At 36.7% G+C, this 14,616-nt stretch overlaps 2 protein-coding genes across 4 annotated transcripts; one reads left to right on the forward strand and one right to left on the reverse strand.

The window, feature by feature from the left end:
- The first annotated feature begins 5,768 nt into the window (after nucleotides 1-5,768).
- Nucleotides 5,769-7,450, forward strand: LOC108829208 (peroxidase 62). 2 transcript variants are annotated; one of them, XM_018602870.2, is made up of 3 exons: nucleotides 5,769-6,207; nucleotides 6,442-6,604; nucleotides 6,943-7,450. In XM_018602870.2, exons 1-3 carry the CDS (start codon nucleotides 5,818-5,820, stop codon nucleotides 7,344-7,346), a joined length of 957 nt encoding a protein of 318 aa, XP_018458372.1. In that variant the 5' UTR covers nucleotides 5,769-5,817; the 3' UTR covers nucleotides 7,347-7,450. The 2 variants fall into 2 exon arrangements, with proteins under 2 accessions (XP_018458372.1, XP_056846232.1); XM_056990252.1 differs by having other exon boundaries at nucleotides 6,442-6,608; nucleotides 6,943-7,249.
- A 4,844-nt stretch (nucleotides 7,451-12,294) lies between these two features.
- Nucleotides 12,295-13,851, reverse strand: LOC108829203 (vesicle transport v-SNARE 11). Of its 2 annotated transcripts, XM_056990387.1 has the most exons (7): nucleotides 13,695-13,822; nucleotides 13,580-13,608; nucleotides 13,358-13,465; nucleotides 13,226-13,284; nucleotides 12,957-13,145; nucleotides 12,691-12,861; nucleotides 12,295-12,605 (listed from the first exon to the last, which is right to left on the reverse strand). In XM_056990387.1, the coding sequence occupies exons 3-7, from the start codon at nucleotides 13,449-13,451 to the stop codon at nucleotides 12,453-12,455; spliced, it is 666 nt and encodes a 221-aa protein (XP_056846367.1). In that variant the 5' UTR covers nucleotides 13,452-13,465; nucleotides 13,580-13,608; nucleotides 13,695-13,822; the 3' UTR covers nucleotides 12,295-12,452. The 2 variants fall into 2 exon arrangements, with proteins under 2 accessions (XP_056846367.1, XP_056846366.1); XM_056990386.1 differs by lacking the exon at nucleotides 13,580-13,608 and having other exon boundaries at nucleotides 13,358-13,463; nucleotides 13,695-13,851.
- Nucleotides 13,852-14,616: the final 765 nt, after the last annotated feature.

The following is a 14,616-nucleotide window of genomic DNA, read 5'->3' on the forward strand; positions in this document are numbered from 1 at the left end:
TAGTATAGGACAGCAACCCCATCCCAACACTAAATAATAAATCATATCCCAATCCACCCCAACCCATTAATACTAAACAAAAAACCCTAAACAGAAATATAAACCCTAAACGGAAATAAAAACCTCAACCCTAACCCCTAAATACTAAACTTTAACTCATAATCACTAAACCCAAAATCAATATTTTTAATATTTAAGTAAACTTAAAATCTTATTTTCTAATATTAAATTATAATATATAAAATGGAAAGTAAAATAGACTTGTTAATTAAAATCATTTGTGTGGTTAACGAAATGATTAAATTGAGTTTGTAATCATTTGTGTCAGCATGGTCGACACATAAAGCAATATTCAATCAATGATACAACTTCAAAACGTAATATGTGCTCATTCACTATAAAATCACATTCTATCCTACATTCGTTAAATAGAATAGAACCAAACAATATTACATTTCAAAATTTAAAATAGTTGAGAAGAGTAAGGGTGGCGAGGGAGGAGGAGAGGACGGTGGCAGCGATGAAACAAGTGGTGGTAGTGCCAATGTTTCAGGTGGAGTTACAACAAACATATTACATATCACGGTAGATATCTATTTGACATCTGTAATAGAATAGAACAAGAATCAGTCTTGTTTCCGGCCAGCTACTTCAAATCTAATTTCGAACAATCAACTAGGTGGCCCTAAATATTCTCTTACAAATCTGAGACAATTAAGGGAAAGGTGAATGTGTTAGCATGAATATAGTAGTGTACATCATAAATATTCAATAGAGTAGAACAAATATGTAAACTGAAAACCATAGAACTCAATGCATAAATTAAACAATGGGAGCATAGAAAAGCAATCAGAAAATGTCAAATAGACCAACACCATTATCCACCACTATAGCATGAATATAGCAGTGTACATCATAAATATTCAATAGAGTAGAACAAAAATGTAAACTGAAAACCATAGAACTCAATGCATAAATTAAACAATGGGAGCATAGAAAAGCAATCAGAAAATGTCAAATAGACCAACACCATTATCCACCACTATAGCGTTTGTAAACATAAAATTGCAATAATATGCGGAAAAGTATTTGTACTATTCCATTTATACGCAACACTGTTGTCTACCACTATAGCCTTTATATATTATGCAAACAGACATATGTACTATTTCATTTATCTATATAGGTAGTTTACTTTATTTAAAAATTATACAAATAAAGCAACAAAAGTCCACATAGTTATCTTCATTGGTTCTATTTCATTTATATAATCAGTCAACTATACTAACTTGCAAATAGAATATAATTAACATTTTTTTAAAACAGAAAAAGTTAACTTTTGGTTACCTTACTTTAAAAAAAAAACAGATTACGACATATACCTTCGTGAAGTATATTCCTATAATATGAGGTGTCAAATTTGAATTGGAAAATCGCGACTTCAACTCACATCAGGAACTGTATTGTCTTCCTCGCAAAAATGAATCCTGAAAACCCATAATATTAACATGTTTCTCGCCGCCCCAGTCTCGTCGATCGCCACCGCACAAGTTTGTCGCTCGACACACGAGTCTTCAAAGCTCTATTATTTACCATATCTCTTTACCATCAATAGAGAATTTTTTTATTAATTGTCCCACAAATCTGAGAAGAAACAGATTCACCTTTCCAAAATTAAAAAAAAAAAGTAATTTGGAGAGAACAAGTGAATATCAAAAGACCACTAAATTAATTTTGCAGGTAATAATTAATATAAATTATTATTTTTTGCAGGCTGCATCGGTCATGTACAAGGATAAAAGACATTATTATTTTTTTACAATATGAATGATTTGGAGAATTAAAAAAAACACAGCAACTGGAAAGATCAAAACTAATTTCTTCTCATCCAGCGAATCATCATGCTACTGCATTGTCCAGCGTTCTTTGAATGTAGAGAGGAGATGCGATTTCAGATTTTTTTCTAGGAACCGCGTGAGCTGTTCAGCCGTGCGGTAGACACCAGTGTGCTTTCCTACTGTTCCGTTCCCTCCACACACTGCGGTATATCGGTACAGTAATGCAATTGGTCAATGAGCTAGTTATAATTTGTTTGGACGTGATACTGCAATTTTCCTATAATTACAAGGTATTCCTTTACGAAAGTAACAACAAAAATATTAGTTCAGTTGCAATTTTACCGCAGTGTGTGGAGGGAGTACCTTGTAATTACTGGCAATTTTCCTATAATTACAAGGTATTCCTTTACGAAAGTAACAACAAATAAATCTTTCCTACCCTCTTCTCAAAATTAAATCTTTCATAGGGTTAGAGTTAGTTTAGTGGGAGAGAGAGAGAGAGAGAGAGAGAGAGAGAGAGAGAGAGAGAGAGAGAGAGAGAGAGAGAGAGAGAGAGAGAGAGAGAGAGAGAGAGAGAGAGAGAGAGAGAGAGAGAGAGAGAGAGAGAGAGAGAGAGAGAGAGAGATAGAGAGAGAGAGAGAGAGAGAGAGAGAGAGAGAGAGAGAGAGAGAGAGAGAGAGAGAGAGAGAGAGAGAGAGAGAGAGAGAGAGAGAGAGAGAGAGAAAGAGAGAGAGAGAGAGAGAGAGAGAGAGAGAGAGAGAGAGAGATTATACATTATGGAGCTCCGTTGATGTATTTTAGCTTTTCGATCAATTGATCGAATTTTGTTTTCCACCTTGGTAGAATTTTAAGTTTCACTCGACGATTTTGGTTTCGTTTTGACGAGTTCGTTTTAAATTTTCAATTGTTCCGAAACAGATCTTCACCCTTTTTATTTATTTCCGTTTAGTTGAAATCTTTACCTTTCACAGTTTTTCAAAATTAATACTGTTGACCTTTGATCGGAAACCATGTTTTCTGAATCAACTTGACTTCTTTTTGATGAGAATCAGTACTACCAATATGAAATTAGCCATTGAGGCATATGGTAAAGCTTCTTTGATAAAGGAAGGAGAATTTTGATGGATTTGTTAGGTCTTTTCGAAATGGACCCAGTAGAGTTGGCATTACGATCTGACAAAGATTCCATTTTCAATTCGATATAATTTTCCTTTGGTTTAACATCGGAGAAACATGGTTCCATGATTATTGATCTCAGCTGAAGTGACAGGTGTTTCAGAGTACGGGATCCAGGCGATTCAAGTGGTTTTTACATTGAAGTACCTCTCCGAATTTTTCTTTGCGTCAGCGTAGGTGGAGAGATGGTCGGTGGAGTCAAGCGACGCCGCAACTTCTGTTTAACAAGCTCAGACATGTATTACATTATATCGTAATGTGTTAGGCCTTAAGTATGCTATGTTCTCCATTTGTCAATGTGGGTGTGGCTTTAATAAAAAGCAGTTGACAAAATGAATTATTACATGTTTTTTTTCTCTTGAGAAAGGACACTATTTAAAGGCAGAAAAAGAAACAAAAGGTTCGGCCCAGCAGGAGCTGGCATAGTTGGGCGAGGCCCATTATAGTAAAATACTTCTTACCAAAAAATCCCTAGCCCAAAGCTGGACAGCCCAATAGAACAAAAATTAACGTGAAACAATGACAAAGCATCCAGTTTTTCCGCATCATCTAATTCAAACGGAAACCTTTTTGTAACTGAATTCAAATGGAAACTTCAGTGAAAGGACAACAATGATTTCTCGGTTACTCATTGGAGATCCAGATTGAGTATAGAGCAGATGATAATCTCCGATTTGTAGATCTTAAATAAGAACATGTTCTTACTGAAAGGAACATGGTATATTTGTAAGTAAACTTAACTCACTCCAGAACATTTTCTCTCTCGCCGACAAAAAAAGAAGATCTAGTTTCCTCCGGCCCGGACGGCGCGTGAAGGCGCGTACCAGCGACCGTAGGCCCCCTCTTCCTTCCCTTCCGTTTGTTTTCCTTTTGCTTCTCTTCGACTCTGCTCACTCTCTCTGCTTTGCTCGAGTTTCTGGATCTGACATCGAGTCGGCTTCATCTCTGTTGCAGGGGAGCTCTGCTCCGGCTTCGTTCGTTTAGGTGCTTGGACTCTCGGCACAGGATGGGTGACAGTTTCTATTGGAGGAGCCAGCTTTTAGGGTTTGACAAGAGGTCCCTTAAGCTTCTTGTAGGGGTGGTGGTGCGTGGAGGGGAATAGCTCGCTCACTTTATGTTCTGGTTGCGGTCTTTGTACCGTTACCGTTGGGTGTTGGATGTGAGGCGAGTGGGAGCAGACTGGCGTCCTTTCTTGGTGTCTCGGACGGACAAATCTCTGTCTCTCCTTGTCATGGTTCCTCTGGAGATCCTGTTACTCATAGTCGAGCCTCAATCCTTGCTGCTAGCGTGGTGCTAGGGCCTGTGAAGCTGGCTTGTGGAGTGTGACCGGCTGCGGTTTCGAGTTTAGTCGTTTATGGCTCTCTCGAGGCGTCTTCGTTACCTCCCTTCCATTCAGCTTTTCCCTTCCTGATGGTCTGACTACTTTTTCTCTGGTGAACAGTGGTCCGCTTGTTATCCAGATTGATGTTTGCTCTGGTTCGGTTTGTGCTGTTTGAACTGTGCCACCGGTTCATCATTTTGACATCAAAGGCTGTCCTTTTCTTCGGTTCTCGGAGGAGGCAACTGGCGGGGGCTCAATTGCTTCTTGTGGTCTGAGAAGCTCTCATTTCTCTCGGTGGATCAGTTGGCTGTGAGGCGCATCCCAGTGCCGTGATATCGTCTTCCCATGGGACTCTTGTTGCGGTAGTGTCTTCAGTTTGTCTTTGCAGGTCATGGAGCAGTTTTAGTCTGTCGTTTGCCATCTTTCCGTTCCCGTTTTTCTGCTTCTCGGATGGACTCGAGATCCTAACCGATCTCTTTACCATGTTGGTTTGGTGCTGATGGAGTTTGTACAGGAGATATGGAGTGATTTTTTCTCATGGTTTGTGCTCTATTTCTTTCTTCATTAGTATTTGGTGCTTAATGGATTGGTACAGTTATGAGTGTCGAGGCGATCACCAAAACCTACCTACTCCTAAGGTGACATCGATAGTCTCGACATCCGAGGCAACGAGAGAACCTCACCTATTTATGGTCATCACCGAGGGTTGAGAACAGGAATCGATTCCTTAGGATTTTAAAATCAAAGTAGTGAAACGTGCCGGATTTAGTGGGTGGGCGAAACTATATTTGTAATACATTGATTCGGGAGTTTTTATTGAATTCGGCCTTTTAACCGTTTCAAAAATTTCCGTTTCTCGGGTTGATTGATATATTAAAAAAAATATTTAATTTCAAGAAAAAAAAACTTAACTCACTCGGTAAATATCTGTGAACTTTTTCTGAACTTTATGCTACATTGGTATCATAAATAAATTAGACTATTGGATAATATATCCTTTATTAGAGCAACCAGTCCACAGACGGTGCATTTTAAAATGAAAATTATTCTCAAGTAGTAAAAAAAAGTAGAAAATTCATCCTCAAGTCCACACGAGTTTCCATGATAAATAATCAAAATTTAACTTCTACAGGAGAATATTCTATGATCACATTCAATGTAAATGATTACATAATCAGTTTACAGAAACGAACAAAAGGAAGAAACAAACCCAACATGTTCTGCAGTCGTCAACGCGCGGAGCCAGCATAGAAACGCGTTTTTCAGTTTTGAAATGTTAAAACGTCATCGTTCCTACAAACATTGTAGCCGATTACATTGACTTCCACGTTATCCTTCGTCTTATCTCAATATCCTTATAAGTTTTTTTTTTTTTTTTTTGTAACAGGCTTAAATATTCTTATAAGTTGCTCTATCACTTCACATGCATCAAAGAAAACTTAAACACACACTTGAGATATTTTTTAAACACAGAAAGAAAATATGGGTTTGGTCGGATCATTATTCTCGTTCATAGTCTTCCTTAGCTGTCTCATTGCCGTTTGTGGCCAAGGTACGAGGATCGGGTTCTACTCGACCACATGCCCTAACGCCGAGACCATTGTTCGGACCACTGTGACATCTCATTTTGGTTCAGATCCGAAGATTGCACCCGGTTTACTACGAATGCATTTCCACGATTGCTTTGTCCAGGGTTGTGATGGTTCAGTGCTTATATCAGGACCTGACACCGAAAAAACCGCTGGTGCAAACTTTAACCTACGTGGTTTTGAAGTCATTGACGATGCCAAGACGCAGCTTGAGGCCGCGTGTCCTGGTGTTGTCTCTTGTGCCGATATTTTAGCCCTAGCCGCTCGTGATTCAATCGCCCTCGTAAGTATACAAGAAAATGAATTAAGCCTTGTATTATTTTAAATGCCAAGTCTGCGTTTGCGGTTTTGATGTGAATTAATCTTTATATTATTATAGTAAAACAGCATGCAAGTTAAAAGCATTTGAAAAAATTGAAGTTTGTAAGTTGTAACAATAGAGATTTTAATTAAACAGATATATATGAGATACTAAATAATTATAACGTTTATGTGACGTTTGCATGGGTGCATGTAGACGAAAGGACAAAGCTGGCAAGTCCCAACAGGACGCAGAGATGGACGAGTTTCACTGGCAACAAACGTTAACAATCTTCCTTCCCCAAGTGACTCCGTGGATGTTCAACGAAGGAAGTTCGCCGCTTTCCGCCTCAACACTCGCGATCTTGTCGCTCTCGTCGGTCAGTAACTTTTACCAAATTCAAGATTCTGGATCCGATCGATTTGTTCAGAGAAAAATTGAGTCAATCTTTTCATTTGGTAGGCTAATGATCTTAAATATAACTTGATTGCATAAGATCATCAACTAGATACTAATCTGATAGACCTAAACTAAATGACAATATATAAAAACCAAATATACCAATGATTAAGCAGACTTTCCTTGCCACTTTTCGTGATTACGATATGTTTCGCATTTTTGGATTTTATGGTTTTGAAGATTTAATCAGAAAACTAAAATACTTATACATATAATATTTGTAATCAACCTGAACATATGGATAAATGATTTTAATAGGAGGACACACGATTGGAACAGCTGCATGTGGGTTTTTCACAAACAGAATATTCAATACGAGTGGAAACAGTGCAGATCCAACCATGGACCAAACATTCGTACCAGAACTTCAAAGACTTTGTCCTCTAAACGGAGACGCATCAACTCGCGTGGATCTTGACTTCGGAAGTGGCAATACTTTTGACACTTCATTCTTCAACAATCTTAGTCGGGGCAGAGGAATTCTTCAATCCGATAATGTTCTCTGGACAAATCCATCGACTAGAACTATAGTGCAAGAGTTTATGGCTTCTAGAGACAATTTCAATGCTCAGTTTGCGAGGTCGATGGTCAAGATGAGTAATATTGGTGTGAGGACAGGGGGAAATGGGGAAATTCGAAGGGTTTGTTCGGCAGTTAATTGAATTGCTTGATTACGCAAACGAGGGCTCTAGAAAATTGCACTTAGATGATTCGGTTTCTTTGGTTTACTATGGTAAAATTTAATAAAATGTACTTTTTAAATTATGCTAAACTAAACTCAAAAGAAAAAGAGTAATTCTTGGGTTCACTCCCTAGGTGAACCTATATGTTAATTCACCAATACGATTTTACTATTTTATATTCATTATCTTTTAAAAGAGAAACAAATTATTGTCAAATTATATTAGCCATGTTCTTTTAGTCAACGCCACCGCCAGCGGCTACGACTGAAAATTAAACGTATCACCACGGAGAAACACAAGCAACCACATCATCATGAAACCACGCCAGCCTGTTTTCCTTGACGCTGCGTCTGATTGCGAGGACTAAATGGAACGCTGAATATTTCAGCGGCAGCGGCTTCTTAGATTTTGTACTCCCGCAGATCATTAGCGTCAATTTTAGTTTTCCGTTGCGTTCAATTTGCTTCCTCCATACTGTATTTTCTTTGTTGCAGCCGCCAGTCGCGCGCTAATGAAAAGAACATGGCTATTATGTTTTAAGATTAAAGATAAAAATGCAAGAATTTAAAAAAAAATAGTTGCAAAAAGAAATATTTTTACTTTTTTAATACCATCAGCAAAACACTAAACCCTAAATCTTAAATCCTAAACCTTTGGGTAAATCCTAAACCCTTGAATCCTAAATCCTTGAACTTTTTTAAAGTAATTTTAATACCGTCAGAAAAACACTAAACTCTAAACCCTAAATAATTGGATAAACCTAAACCTTGGATAAATTCTAAACCATATGATTTAAGATTTATCCAAGGGTTTAGGATTTACCCAAAGATTTTGAGTTTAGTATTTAGGGTTTAGTGTTTTGTTGACAGTATTAAAATTATTTTTTTTTAAGTTTTTTGTTTGCAACTAGTATTATTTTTTATTTATTTTTATCTTTTAGTTTTTAAAACATAATTTAATTTGAAAATATTTTAATTCCTTATAATAAATATGAAATAGTGAAATCCTATTGGTGGGTGAACCTATAGGTTCACTTTAGGGAGTGAACCGAAGAATTACCCAAAGAAAAATGTCATTTCTTACATGGGATGCTTCTTTGTGTTGATAAATAGAAAGAAAACACTCTGTGAAATCATTCGCTAAGTTATAGTTTTGTAGCCAGGCCTGAAAGCCTTCGGAGTGTCGACTGTCCCCAATTGTGAGCAGCCTCGCGAGAATGTGCTTATCTATACGGCGAAACATGATACTCTGAAGCTTTTGTACTTCACCATAGCGACGAGAGTTTCTCTCTCTCCATACATTTGGTTATTTATAATTGTATCAAAATTATCCAAACTTTTTAGTGTTTTTTATGAGTGTTCTAAAAGTTGTTCTAGACGGCGTTTAACGCTAAATTTTCTATAACCATATGACGAATATTTTATAAAACGATTAGATAATTACAAAATTATAACAATAGATAAAAATAATTTATTATTTATAAACTAGAATAGTTAATATTTTGTTGTATAAATTTTATGAGAATAAACAATATGAATATTGTAAGTGCAGATTTTAAATAAGTTTGAAAAATCAACATGAGGGAATAAACTTTCACAACAAAGGTGTTCAGAAACTCGATAATATCTTGACGTACAATATGTACTAGGTGAAAGTAATATGTAAAGTCACTGGAAGAGAGTGTTGGTCGGATGATGTTAGTAAAAATGCAGAGTTCACGTGAGTCAAGATTCAAAGTTCTAATGTACATCTTGTATTAGTTGGAAGTACAGCAGGATCTATAATGAGATTGAAAAATGACAAGATCAAGCTGGAGCTAAGTGGATGGCTTGGAGATTGGATCTGGAGTCAGCTAGAGCTAAACTAAATGTTACTTGAAAACTAAGCAACCAGATATTTACCTTGGAGAAAGGAGATTCATTGAAGGAGTATTTCCAAAAGACTTTGTACAAGTATTGGAAATATTCTATAGGAAGATGTGAGAATATGTCTTCTTTCGGGAATTGGCTAGTATCAGCCACGAGACTACCGATTATAAGTAGGTTGTAGTGAGTTTTGTACGAGCTCATCAGAGAGAAAACTATTTTAGCAAAAAAAGGGTTTCATAACTTGTAAGGTGAATGAAATACAAATGGCTAAAAGAGAGAGGTTCTAGAGGTCTTGTATTCGACCTTAGGATGTGTGAGATTAGGGCAAAAAGTCAAGAGGGTCTTAATCTTTTTGGGATTCTATTTAAAGAGAGACTTGTAAATTCACTTTAACAGAAATCTAGTAAATACACATATTTTTTGTATAGAAATTCTCTGTGTTCATTTGCATAGTTGATATACCATGAAGTTTACCCACTTTCAACCATGGTATATAAATGTTTTAAGATATAATTATTATATTTTGGAATTTATTTAATATGTTTACAGCTTCATGAGTCATTTGGGGTAATAGGAAGATTTTGGAGCATTTCATAGTATTTTAGAGATTTCACCTGAGCCGACCATTGACCAACACATATGGATCGATACTGAGAGACTACGATCGATCGATGCACACCTTGTGCCATCGATCAATGGCGAACGCACAGAAACCAACTTTGTTCACAACGGACTTGAAGCCCAAGCCCAAGACTTTGTTCGCAGTCAACACACGCTTTCTTATTTCCTATTATTCACATAAAAATGTTTTAAGTTTAGAGTTGGAGAGAAGAGCAGACTCCTTCAGAGATTGTTTTGGAACTACAAATTTCTATCTATTTATCTATGCAGTTTTTATTATCTATTGATATCTTTTACATTGCTATGTATGAGTAATTCACCTTGTTAGGTTTAGGATTCAAATAGGATATGAAGGATTAACCAAAACTATAGAATTGCTAAGTTGTTAGAGATGTTCATCTTGAGAATTGTGTTTAATGCTTGTGTTCTAGAGTAGCTAACTAGAACCCTGATAATAAGATAATTAGGCGAAAGCGAGGGCTTCGTATTTCACCAGAATAGATTCTCTAAGCTAGGATTGATAGAAACAAATGGAAGGTTATCTAGGAAGTCTAGTGGACATTATTCAACCCGTTCTTAAAGCTTGCTAGAAGCGCATCGATCGATAGTCCTATAGACTAATCGATCGACGCGACGAAAGGTGTATCGATCGATATTTATATGGAATCATCGATCGACACTTTTTTCGGACCAACAAACAGAAGTTGAAGTTTGAAGATCTAGACAATATATAGTCTAAAATACGGAAGTTGATCGACTATTGCCTTTGTTGAGTTCTCATACATCTTACTTTCTGATATACCATGGAATTTACCCACTTTCAACCATAGTGTTTTAAGATATAATTATTATGTTTTGAAGTCTATTTAATATGTTTACAGATTCATCAGTCATTTGGAGTAAAGTGGAGATTTTGGAGCATTTCAAAATATTTTAGAGATTTCACCCGAGGTGACCATCGACCAACTCAATTTGGTCGACATAGAGAGACTATAATCGATTGATGCACACCTCGTGGCATCGATCAATGGCGAAGACGCAGAAACCCACTTTGGTCACATCCGACTTGAAGTCCAAGATTCCACCAAATTACAAGAATGCCCCTGACGAGTTTTAACCTAATATTTATGTGCTCTGCCATTGTATTAGGAAACACACGCTTTCATACTTCTAATTATTCACAGCAAAAAGGTTTTAGGTTTAGAGTTGGAGAGAAGAACAAAACTTTTTCAGAGATTGTCTTGAAACTCCAGATTTCTATCTATTCATCTATGCATTTTTATTTATCTATTGCTATGTCTAAGTAATTCACCTTATTAGGTTTATGGTTCAAATAGGATATGAAGGATTAGCCCAAACTATAGATTTGGTAAGTTGTTAGAAATATTCATCTTGAGAATTGTGTTTAATGCTTGTGTTCTAGAGTAGCTAACTAGAACCCTGATAATAGGATAGTTAGGCGCAAGCGACAGCTTGGTCTTCTACCAGAATAGATTCTCTGAGCTAGGATTCCTAGAAACATGCGGAAGTTGATCTAGAAAACCTAGTGGACATTATTCAACCCGGTCTTAAAGTTTCTCTAGGGCGTATCGATCGATAGTCCTATCGATTAATCGATCGACGCGACAAAAGGTGTATCGATTGATATTCCTATAGAATCATCGATCGACACTTTCTTCAGACCAACAAACGGAATTTGAGGTTTTAAGATCTTGAAAATAAATAGTCTAAAAATAAAGAAGTCGATCGACTATTACTTTTGTTGAGTTTTTATATATCATGTATGCATGCTTAGTATCTGTATCTCTATAATCCTGATTTCCTAAATAGAAATCCTAAACTTAACTCATGTTATTATTGTCTTAAACAGCAATCAATTAATCTGAACAATTACTTGTTCAGCTCTGTTTGTTTTCATTAATCATATTCGACTTATCGTAATCACTGCTTTCAGGATTAATTATGTGTTCTAGCTTTTTGTTTTGGAATAAAATCTTCTTAAGAGACTGTGTTTACACATGATATGATCACAGTTTTGACCGGTTTAGTGGAGAATATGAAGCATAAGGTTAATGGTAGTAGCATGCTCGTTGACTATCAGGTTCAAGAATAAGAGAAAAAAATTTCACAAATTATCGACTAAGCCAGAATTGTATTAATGTCAATATTCAATAATGTACAGTTTCTCAATCCCACCAAATGAACAAAAGATTTATCAAATGGCTTCTTCTGGCAATTTGATTAACTATTAGATGTTCTGATCGCTGAGACCGTTCGGAATGCAAAGACTAGAACGTGAGAATTACATCAAGATTCAAGGGTTTGAGATTTAAGCCTCTGATTGTTTAAATGTAATTTATGCCTCTGCAAATCGTAATCTGGCATCATTTAGACAAAAAAAAAAAAATACACTAAATATAACAAATGCATTTGCAAACTCAACAAAACAATCTGAGGCCTTACTTTCTTGAGGCGATAATAAAAGGGTGGCAAAGACAAGTTTTCACACGGAAAGCAAAAAGAAAAAATTTAGGAAAAATCAAAGATTCAGAAACGAGGACAATAGTTTTCGTTCAGTGAGAAAGATTTGAGTCAGTTACTTGGTGAGTTTGAAGTACAAGATGATGATAATGGCCACAACCAAAGCGGTGATAATGGCTCCAATGGTCCATTTGTTCCTGTTCATCCTCCTCGTCATACCTGTCAAGATCTTCTTGCTCTTTCCAACATTCTCGTCTACTCCACTAAGCTGTATCAGAGTTACAACCATTGGTTAAACTGAGATACCAATCACGTCACAGATAAATAAAAGGTTGAAGAGAGTGAATAAATACCGTATCCCCGGCACGTAGGAGAGATTGTCTCTGACCGTGCAAGTCTTGGAGGATTGAAACGCCAATCTCTTCAGTCTCCATCATTGTTCTACGACTGTCCTTGAGTCTGTCTGAAGTACGGCCCAAACGTTCTGTTGACATCATCAGTCTTGATCTTTGATCAGCTGAAGCCTGACCTCAAATGTCACATGAACCAAAAAAAAGATGTTTTTAACTAGCAAAAGATCTAGAGATAGATACTAGTGAGTGAGTCTCCTTTGACATACCGTCTTCGAATCAGCCAGACCAGCTTCAAGCAACTCGTCTCGAGCAGCAGCGTTCAAGTTTCCAGATGTGATTCTCTTAACTTCGGTTTTGAAGTTGTTAAGATCAGACTTGAACTCTCTTAACTTGACAAGGAGGCTGGATTTAACACCGGGTGGGAGGCTCCTCGCCTCAAGATCCATTTTCCTAATCTGGTTAATAAATAAAACACACACAGCCCGTCGTCAATATTTAAAAAAAGAAAAAAAAAAGCTGATGTGTCACAACATACCAATGCTTCTGCAAGTTCAAGGCCAGATTTGATTTCAGAGAGCTTCTGCTTCTTTTGTTCTGCAAATCAATCAATCATCAATACATTGTTACTACGCCTAAGGAGAAAGGGTGGGTGTAGATATGGTTTTACCTCCATCAAGGGAAACAGCAGAGGAACATTTCTTGGAAAGATTGGCAGAGAGGTCGCAGTATTGGCGCTCGTATCCGTTAAACACCTCACTCATTGTTCCGATACTCTCTGCACATGATGGGAATCGAAATTTCTTCAGCGATCCAATTTAGGATCCACGATTTTGATATTTAAACCCAATAAATAAATGAATCCTAATATTTTGTGTATTTCTGAATTCACCGATCTCAGAATGGATTGAAGAGACTCGTCTGTTCCCCCGAATCATAAGCGAAATTAGGAACATAAATTTCGAGATTATAAAGTTGAATTCACAATCAGAGAAGAAAAGAGTCACCTGAGAAACGAACGGGGAAGAAGAGCTACGGTGTCAGAATCGATCGGAGGAGCAATGAATTGATGATGAAAATAATTATTATTTTCGTCCGAAATATATTTCTAGAGTTTGAGCAAGTATTATTCTACATACACTTTCTTTCGTGTGCCCCCACTCGTTGATTAAGGTAAACAATTTTGGTCCCTTTTTTTTCTTTTGCCAACCCAATATCAGTAACTTATGTAAGTTCTTACCCACTTCAAAATATTACATAGTTTTGGTCTTTTTTCTTGCTTTTTTAAATAAACTAAGTAATTATCCGCATCATACCCCGACATGTTATATCCAATATGTTTCTCAATGATGGATTTTGTAGCATTTTTGATTGAATGTGTGTTGTTTCCATATTCGGTACGAGGTGTTGTACTTTATAAATTATGTAAAGGACATAGATTTTCGTGTTAATAGTTAAAAATAAATAAAGTTCGTCAATTACAAGAACAAAAAATGCTCGTCTATACAGATAGTCTAAACAAGGATCTCTTTAATTTGGTGTGCGGTCGTCAAAGACGAACTGCTCGGAGTAAGCAGGTCGTCAAAGACTTCTGGTGTGGTTTGATTGACGATCTCCAAGTGTGGATACTCGTCTTTAGTAGTGAGGTCTCTTTTTCTGTACTTTTCTGTTCGTTTCTCACTGCCTTCCAACAAATTTGACATTTTCTATTTATAGCAAAGTACGTTTTGTCTTCTAGCGAATCATCATTTTATTGCTTGATGGTCGGGCCTGATTTTGGGCTTAGCTCTTAATGGGTCTGTGTTAAGCCCATTTCCAACAATAGTCCCTCCTTAGTTTGCCAAGTGTCGAGCTTTGGTGAATTGTGAGTCTTTTGTCTGAAAATCAGGTCTGGTTTGCATAGTGTCGGAGAAATAGCAGCATGTTTCC

Source organism: Raphanus sativus, chromosome 7 (assembly GCF_000801105.2).
Source record: "Raphanus sativus cultivar WK10039 chromosome 7, ASM80110v3, whole genome shotgun sequence".
Classification (NCBI taxonomy): domain Eukaryota; kingdom Viridiplantae; phylum Streptophyta; class Magnoliopsida; order Brassicales; family Brassicaceae; genus Raphanus; species Raphanus sativus.